Here is a 9,615-nt window from a genome sequence, read left to right as displayed (position 1 = left end):
ATCTCCTGACCTCATGATCTGCCCGCCTTGGTCTCCCAAAGTGCTGGGATTATAGGCATGAGCCACTGCACCCGGCCTACCTAATCATTTTTTTACCTCATTTTATTAAATTCTCTTATAACATATTAGGTAGCCTTCAAGGTTTAATTACTTACCAATTTAGTAAGTAGGTTGCCTGGCTTCACTGCCATATATTACTTTTCTCAATGCACAACTAGTGTAGCTTATTTTACTTTGCATCAATAATGCAGCTTTCTATTCTGTATCACTATTGAGAAGGAATCTTCATCCACTCATGCAGAATGCAGCTGAAGGCCAATTTATTGACTGTTTTTGTGATTTTCCTTGACTCAGTAACTGTTGCTAGCTAATGGCATTTTTTAGATGACACTCTCAATGTCTAAAACCACACAGGAATTTCTCTGCCTATGGTATAATATTTTATAAGGAATAAGCTAAAAGTCCATTTTGAAGATTTAGTATCCGATTTACTTTTCTTTTGCTCCGTGTCTCATTCATGTTTTCTCAGAAACTAGAGGTAGTCATACCTATTGACTGGCTATATTTTACAGAAATATTAGTTACATGAAACCTGATACTTTTTTCTTTTGAAAAATAAGGGTTGGCTCTAACAACACATTACAGTAAGAGTGGGGCGTGTGTGTGTGTCTGATTGCTATATAAGACACTGCTTTTGGTATGAAATTATGATAGTCTTTATGGAAAATAATTTGGCATATTATCAAGTATCTTAAAAATGCTTCTCCTCCTTGACTCATTTAGAGTATGAACTGGGTTTTTTTGTTCATTGTGTGTGTGTGTGTGTGTGTGTGTGTGTGTGTGTTTTACTTTGAAATTATTTTAATTTTGAAATAGAAAACATCTTGAAAGGAAAAAAAGCCCACAAAATATATAGGCAAATTTGTACTCTGTGAGCTTCTCACATCCTCATACTTCTTCACCAATCTCTAAGATGAAAAACTCTAAAATTCTAAAACATATTCAGCCATCAACAATGATGTTATTAATAGGAATATGGATCAATTTCATTTTGTGTTTCTTTGATATTGTTTGGCATTTGATACTGAAATGGCAACTCCTGTTTCCTCTCCATACTCATAGTACTCTCAGTACCTCACTTCTGACACCAGATGGGTAGTTTTTCTCTTCCACAACAATTCAACTTTTACTTCTCCAGTGGATATTGACTGAGTATCCTGTGATTTAACTCAGTTTGGATACTAACTGTCTGGAGCAGATCCTATAGGTAAAGGGCTTAGTCGTACAAGACTGCCCCACTTCAGACACGAATCGCAAGTCCAGGTTGTCACCTGTGCTTCTGACCAACTGGTTATAAACTGGAGGGTCCACACAACCCCCTGCTCAGGTTCATTTCCTAGAATGGTTCACAGAACTCAGAGAAGCATTTCACTTGTGTTTATGGTTTATTATAAAGGATACAGCTCAGAAACAACCAGATGGAAGAGAAGCATAGGGTGCATCACTCTCCCAGCACCTGGATGTCTTTACCAGCCCAGAGGCTCATCAAATCATGTTGTTCAGGATTTTTTTTTTTTTTTTTTTTTGAGACGGAGTTTCGTTCTTGTTGCCCAGGCTGGAGTGCGATGGAGTGATCTCAGCTCACTGCAACCTCTGCTTCCCAGGTTCAAGCGATTCTCCTGCCTCAACCTCCTGAGTAGCTGGGATTAACAGGCATGTGCCACCACGCCCGGCTAATTTTGTATTTTTGGTAGAGACGGGGTTTCTCCATGTTGGTCAGGCTGGTCTCAAACTCTTGACCTCAGGTGATCTGCCCACCTTGGCCTCCCAAAGTGCTGGGATTATAGGCGTGAGCCACCACGCCCGGCCTGTTCAAGAGTAATATACACCCCTAATACCTTACCCAGAGGTTGGTGGGTGGGACTGAAAGTTCCAGTCCTCTAATCATTTGTTCTTTTTGGTGACCAGTCCTTTCCTGAGGCTGTCTAGGAGAACTACCATAAGTCACTTATTACCATAAACTCAGGTGTGATCAAAAGGAGTTTGTAATGAATGAGACACTCCTATCACCCTTGGAATTCCAAGAGCTCTATGAGCCTTGTGTCAGGAACCCATGGCAAAGGTCAAATATATTTCCTATTACACTATACATACAAAAAACCAGAACTGAGGGTACACTAAAATGTTAACAGTAGTTAGTCCTGGGAGGTCGTTAGTTGGTTAGTTGCTTGATCTTTGCCATGTTTTTCGTGGTTATACAATTGAACAGATATTCTGTCATCAGAATAGAAATTATCTCTGCTAAGTGTGCTATGTTTCCTAAACTTCCAGACCAGGACTGGCACCCAGCATGTTTCAAAAGATATTTGCACTTGCCCTGATTTGATGGCTCCTGTGTTTCTTACGGTGGTGGAAAGTCAATGAATCATCATCCCACAGAACAACAACACAAACCTCAGTCTTTTGAAAAAATGTAGACTGCTCTGTTTTTCTTATATGTAGAATATGCTTTAAAATAGATTCCAGATTTCTGGTTAACTGTTTGAATTCTCTAGATGGAATAAAACCAAGCCACTCCACATTCCTTTGCTTTAAAAATAACTCCTGTGTATTTATGGTATATGAACATCATTTCTTAACACATATTCTAGCTTTGCCATCCATTTTGAAATCAAATATTGATAGACAATCATGCAATTAGACTTATTGCTTTAAAATTCTGCTGCTTCCTTTAACTTTGTGGTCCTTTTACTCAAAATCGTTCTATATTTTGCCTGTCTGCTATAGTGTTGGATACCAATGATAGATTCCTGAGGAAGATCACGATTGGACAGGCTCCAACGGAGAAGGGTCACACACGGACGGTAACAATTTGTCCCTTTCCAAGGAAATTAGTTCAGAGGCACTAGATCTTGCTGCTTCTCTCCTCCTCCATCCTCTCTCATACGATTGATACTGCCAGGTGTTGTTCTGCCTTCTCCCTTTTAAAATGGAAGTGAGTAGGTGTGTGGCATTGAGCACTCCTGACAGCTTTTGCAATAAATCCCATGTGTCACCTGTGTGTTTTTCCCCCAGCATTTTTTCCTGGAGGTGGAGAGCCCCAAGTGAATATCCTTGCATAGAAATTGATTAAAATTGCTTCTTTTTTGTAGCCATTTCACTGTATATCTCCTTGGTTTAAGAGGTACCATATTGTTCCCTTGTATATGAAGAAAACAATAAGTGCATGATTATAAGCGGCCATGGTAAAATCATAGCTTTTTGGTCCTACTATAACATTTATTTTAAAACATTGACAACTCAGGGCTGGGTGTGGTGGCCCACGCCTGTAATCCCAGCACTTTGGGAGGCCGAGGCGGGCGTATCACTTGAGGTCAGGAGTTCGAGATCAGTCTAGCTAAACCCCGTCTCTACTAAAAAAATACAAAAATTAGCTGGGCATGGTGGCACGCGCCTGTAATCCCAGCTACTTGGGAGGCTGAGGTGCGAGAATTGCCTGAACCTGGGAGGTGGACGTTACATTGAGCCGAGATTGTGCCAGTGCACTCCAGCCTGGATGACAGAATGAGACTCTGTCTAAACAAAAAAAAAAATTGACAACTCAGGGTCTTGGAATAATTAATTAATATTTTTTGCTATTAGAGGATTATGTTCATTAAACACTTTGGGTAGTATTCTGTTATTCTGTCCTTTTAAGCTATTTGTTTAAGCCTCAGATGTAAAAAAGGATCACTTGCAATTCACACTTCTGGTTTAACACACAGTTTTTGCTAGTGCCTCTTTTCCCTGCCCACAGGCCCAGTTTGATATCTCTGTGGCCAGTGAAATTATGGCTGTGCTGGCTCTCACCACTTCTCTAGGAGACATGAGAGAGAGACTGGGCAAAATGGTGGTGGCATCCAGTAAGAAAGGGGAGCCCGTCAGTGCCGAAGATCTGGTGGGTACCCAGGCATGCCAGGCTTGGCGACATATCTGTGTCTGTTGTCCTAGGGTCTTTCAGCAGTTATTAATAACAAAATTTAATGCTGTACTTAAGACATTGCAGTTAACTCATCAATTCAATCCTATTTTGCTAATTGCAAGATAATTATGAAATGTTTAAAAAGTACATCAGAGTGAATAATAGGTAGTATGCTTTAGTAATAGATCACAAGTCCAGGTGATTTGAGTAACATCTTCATCCTGTGGGCATCTCTAAAAGTGGGTGTATGACTTCAATTTGCAGAGAACATCAAGAGTACCATTGCTTTATCTTTGTTGCTAGTTAGTTCAGCTACACTTTGATGGCTTAATAGAGTGACCTGATGTTAAAAGTTGGTATTGAACTCTTGCGTAATATTGCAGTTTCAGCTTTGGAAGACACATATTGAGTTTGGTATTTATAGAAATTTCTGCCCAGATACCAGAGTTACAAATAACTGAGTACTCTAGGAACAAGCATTGCTATGCTTTAAACAAGTCTAGAATGGATTTCTCACATCAGTCAGCAGCAGAGCTTGATAAAGATGCTTGTTTCCAGAGTCACATGTTTTTCCAGAAATTACATGTGAATGTCATTTTTATTCTATCTGGCAACTTTGGCTGGGCGCGGTGGCTCACGCCTGTAATCCCAGCACTTTGGGAGGCCAAGGCGGGTGGATCACAAGGTCAGGAGATCAAGACCATCCTGGCTAACACAGTGAAACCCTGTCTCTACTAAAAATACAAAAAAATTAGCCAGGCATGGTGGCGGGTGCCTGTAGTCCCAGCTACTTGAGAGACTGAGGCAGGAGGATGGCATGAACTCAGGAGGTGGAGCTTGCAGTGAGTCGAGATTGCGCCACTGCACTCCAGCCTGGGCAACAGAGCGAGACTCTGTCTCAAATAAATAAATAAATAAATAATTGGCAACTTCCTAGCATATCCAGAAAGAAACCATGAATGGTCTGATTCAGGTGAAAGTATCATTTGGTCCAAGATGGCTAACATGGGTAAGCCTAGAATGTCAAATGCTGGTTTCAGAAGGTTGGGTTTTTTGCTGGTGGGAGTTGATGCTGAACACATTTGTTTCGTAGGGGGTGAGTGGTGCATTGACAGTGCTTATGAAGGACGCAGTCAAGCCCAATCTCATGCAGACATTGGAGGTGAGCAGAGTGACTCCTGCCTTCTTGAACTGGTTTTGGATAGTCAGAGCAGAGTGGTTATAAAGCACACTTAACCTGGGTAGTCGAGACCTTCTCCACTTGCTCATCTCTTTCTTCTCATCCTCACACCTGTGACTGGGAGGTTACTAAAATAAAAGAGATGACTGTATTTTCCCTCTGGGAAGTATTTTTCCTTCTGATTCTAAATCAATTCCGTATTCTTGAGTGTGTGATCCCACTTTGAAGCAGGATTGGCAGCTCAGCTCACGGTGTCCTGGTTTCCGCAGGGCACTCCAGTGTTTGTCCATGCTGGCCCGTTTGCCAACATCGCACATGGCAATTCCTCCATCCTTGCAGACCAGATCGCACTGAAGCTTGTTGGACCAGAAGGGTTTGTAGGTTAGTGTTTTTGCAAAACCAGTGAATAGACTGTATATTTCTTTTAACATCAGGGGAATTGGGATGGCATTTTTACTGTTGCTTTCCTCCTTACAGTGACGGAAGCGGGATTTGGAGCAGACATTGGAATGGAAAAGTTTTTTAACATCAAATGCCGGTATTCCGGCCTCCGCCCTCACGTGGTGGTGCTTGTTGCCACTGTCAGAGCTCTCAAGATGCACGGGGGCGGCCCCACGGTGAGCAGTGGGTTGGAGTGTCTGATTATCAGCAGTGTGCTGACGGCCGAAAGGAAGTTGGATGACTTCTGCCTGTTTCTTCATTGAGCTGCTTTTATCCTCGTGATTAATAGGCAGCAAAAGCAAGGGATGGGCAGACAGCCCTTGTGTTGGCTGCCTTATCACTCACAGGCACCGTCAGCGCTCAGCATTTTAAGAGGGCCAAAATCGGCTGCCTGGCCCACCTTTCGGAGGACATCTGACAACATCTAAACCCCTCCAAGGCCATGTGCTTGGCTAGCCCCACAAAAAACTGTTTTACGTTCAGACTGTTCTTTTTAAATCTGCATCCCTCTGCATAGTGACACTGGCAACCAGCCAACCAAACCAGTTAGCTGAGACAGAGGTCAGCCCCTTCTTGAGTAGTTCATGCTAGACAGGGCCTCCACACCCTAGGGAGGGAGCGGGGGAGGGGAGAATGGCAGATCTGTCCAGGGCTGCCCTGGGTAACAGAGAAACAGGTGGAGACTGACTCATCCTCACCTCCAGCCTGAATTTTGTATTTCTCTGAATTCTTACTGCTTAGAAATTCCTACTACTCTACTTTTTATCCTAGTATTTTAACACCTTTTCTTTAGGTCCTACATGAAAAGACATGGTGCTAGTTTTCTGAAATCATTTGAGGAACCATTAAATTCCTGTCCACCAGGAGCTTGTATTGTAACTTAGGAAATAAGGCCTCCCTCACCTACAGGATTAAAATCAAATTTCTTTTGGTCAGGGTTTGTTCTAATGTAGCAGTTCTCTGTTTTGGCCTCAGAACCTCTTTACACTCTTGACAGTTATTGAGGGCCTAAAGGAGCTTTTGTTCATGTGGGTTATAGCTATTGATATTTACCACATTAGAAATTAAAACTGAATTACATGTTAACATAAATAACTTTGTAAACATGAAAATGCACTATCTTTTCCCGACAAAATTTAGGCATTGTCCATTTTTCAGATCTTCTCTGGGTCTGGCTTAATTGAAGATAGCACTTAATCTGTTGTGACATCACATGTCTCATAACCTTTGGAAAAGTCCATTATATGCTCAATGAGAGGATGATAATGAGAGTAAAAGGGCCATAAGATGTTACGGAATCTTATGGAAATAGTTTTGACCTCATGGACCCCTTCAAAGGATTGGGTCCCCAGAGCACACTGGGAATGCGGCCATAACAACGCCAGAACCCCATCCATTCTTAATTATCCCTGAGTGCCAAAGGCACTCCCAACTCCCAACCCAGCACACCCCTTTCTGCTAGTAGCGCAGAATATACTCCCTTTTTTTTCCCCAGTCACAACTAACATTCCACTCTCTTACACCCCTCACTCACCCTCACACCATCTCACCTCCTTTCCTTGCTTCCTCCTGACCTCACAGTCAGGATAATGTCCTATAATGCTGTGCATGGAGGGGAACATTTGCACATATGGCTCTGTCAAGAGAGTAGGCGTCCTGCTCCCATTACCTTGCTGACGGGAAGCTACATGTAAGGTCCTTGCTTCTTGCTCTGCCTCCACATGGCCCCTTCCGGAGTTGGAGCATCGTGGTCTCACTGCAATGGGAGAGGACGGAGCTTCCTAATCACTATTCACTGCCCATGGTGGGACCCATGAAATGGACACCTTCGCCCACTTGCTCAATTCTGTGGATGCAACAGGGCTGAGCCATGGCATAGATCAAGACTGGGGGCTGGGGGGCGTTGAGGCGGAGGGCAGCACCAGACACCTCCATCCTTTAGATATATTCTATAAAAGAGAAAGAAAATCCTTCTGTATTGTTTTCCCTCTTGTTTGTATTGACCCTGCACCATGGTTCAGCTCTACCAATGCTGGGTTGGCATTGTGGACCAGCTCATGAAATCACAGCAGGGCTCATCACAGGCTCCATCGACAGACATCCCAGCGTGACTTCCGCAGGCCCGACCGCTTCCCCTTTCCCCACGCTCCCCTTCATTCCCAACCCCACTGCTATGGCCTTCACTCGATGAGTCACTGCATCTGCCTAGGGTACACCCCTTTCCACTTCTCCCACCATCGATCCGGTCCTTCTCACCTCCTTAATTCAGGTCATAGAGGTCTTCCGCGCTGCTCAGAGCAGTCGCTTTTGTCTGTGCTGTGTGATTGGTCACATGCCCTAAGTCCTTAGGGCAGGAAATCTCATACTGCTGTACAGTCTGCAAGCATTGCAGCCTCTTGCCTTTAACACATGACAAGCACCGTTTTAAGCTAGGAGATTTAAATAGGAAATGCCTCTGACTCTTGTTTCTTTTCCTTTCAGGTCACTGCTGGACTGCCTCTTCCCAAGGCTTACATAGAGGAGGTAACCTCAGTTATTTCTCATCACGTGTCCTAGAAGCACCACACCTTGAATCAGCATTTCTCCACCTGGCCCGTGTGGAAATGAATGGGTTATTGCTGTGACCCAGGGTGCAGGGTGCCAGAAGGCCTGCAGGGTGCTGAGTAGTTACATTAAATGAGTAGATAGGGAAGATGCGCCTCACAAAACAGAATTGTCCTGCATAGGGTGTCAATAAGCCACTGCCCTAGACCAGTGGTTACTGCTCAACAGCTGATTTTGACCCCGGGGACATTTGGCAATGTCTAGAGACTTTTTTTATTATTACAACTGGAGGTGAGGAGTGCTACTAGGATCTAGTGGGTAGAAACAGGGATGCTGGCTAAACATCCTTTAATGCACAGGATAGCCCCCTACAACATTATCCAGCTCAAATGTCAGGAGTGTGAGGCTGAGAAACCCTGTCCTAGAGTAATAGCAGTTCCCTTCCATTGTCTTCCCTGCATTGGCTGGGTAAGTTCCAAATGCCGTTCAGATCAGAAACAAGTAGAGACCTTTTTTGAAATGGCTTCTCCTCTCCAGATTTAAATCGATATTAAAGGGCCAAGATATATGGTCAGGATTCTGGTGGTTTTTCTAGACAAAGCTTCCTGGATATTTATAGCATCAAACAGGAAGCTAGAGAACAACTGTGAGCTCAAACCTTTTCATATTTATGTCATTTACCATCAAAGAAACATCTCTAAAGCCAGTTTGGGGTGGTTACAGGAGAGACAGGCCATCAGATAAGGTGGCAAGGTCACCTGCTGTCACTGCTAATTCAATTTTTCTGCCTTTTTGGAAGGCTTTTAAATTATCAAGCAATACAGGGTCAATGTTCAGGCCCCAAATGAAGTATTTCAAAACTGGCTAGAAAAAAATTGCTGGTACCTTGAGTCTGCCTGTCTTCTGAGTTATGGTTTGCCTTTTATGGTCATTTGTCTGATTCACGCGTAGGAGGGGAATTCACAGTTCTGGCCCTCCTGCCACCCCACAGCCTTTCCTGTGTCTAATTACAGTGACTGCCCCTAGCTGGCCCAGCTGGTGTCTTCATTTAAGAAATTCTGCTTATTTAAAACTGTTCTTGATCAGCCTTACATATTAATTGGTTTTCATATAAAGAATTAGCAGTGTTCTTTAGAAGCTCAAATAAATCATAATCTCAGTTTTCAATTATTAAAGGAAAAAAAGCATAAATCATATTTGTAATGAATCGAGTTGTTTTCCACCTTTTATCCTACCCATTTCTGCTCTTTTGGTATCCACAAACATTACTGCTGGGTTTTGCTCATGATTCAGTATATGTATTATTTTATTTATTTATTTATTTATTTTTTGAGACAGAGTCTCACTCTGTCGCCCAGGCTGGAGTGCAGTGGCCGGATCTCAGCTCACTGCAAGCTCTGCCTCCCGGGTTTATGCCATTCTCCTGCCTCAGCCTCCTGAGTAGCTGGGACTACAGGCGCCCGCCACCTCGCCCGGCTAGTTTTTTGTA

The 9,615-nt window shown here is 43.2% G+C and overlaps 1 protein-coding gene across 1 annotated transcript in view; it reads left to right on the top strand.

Moving 5' to 3' along the window:
- Window positions 1-9,615, top strand: part of MTHFD1 (methylenetetrahydrofolate dehydrogenase (NADP+ dependent) 1, methenyltetrahydrofolate cyclohydrolase, formyltetrahydrofolate synthetase) — a 73,098-nt gene that overhangs the window by 49,331 nt on the left and 14,152 nt on the right. Inside the window, 6 exon segments of the mRNA XM_011949825.1 lie at window positions 2,778-2,864; window positions 3,797-3,937; window positions 5,055-5,123; window positions 5,411-5,522; window positions 5,619-5,758; window positions 8,064-8,105. Coding sequence (XP_011805215.1) covers window positions 2,778-2,864; window positions 3,797-3,937; window positions 5,055-5,123; window positions 5,411-5,522; window positions 5,619-5,758; window positions 8,064-8,105 — 591 coding nt within the window.

The sequence above is a fragment of the Colobus angolensis genome, unplaced genomic scaffold (genome assembly GCF_000951035.1).
Source record: "Colobus angolensis palliatus isolate OR3802 unplaced genomic scaffold, Cang.pa_1.0 Scaffold3, whole genome shotgun sequence".
NCBI classification, from domain to species: domain Eukaryota; kingdom Metazoa; phylum Chordata; class Mammalia; order Primates; family Cercopithecidae; genus Colobus; species Colobus angolensis.
The sequence above is the reverse complement of the archived record's forward strand: the minus strand, read 5'-3'. Positions and strand labels throughout refer to the sequence as shown.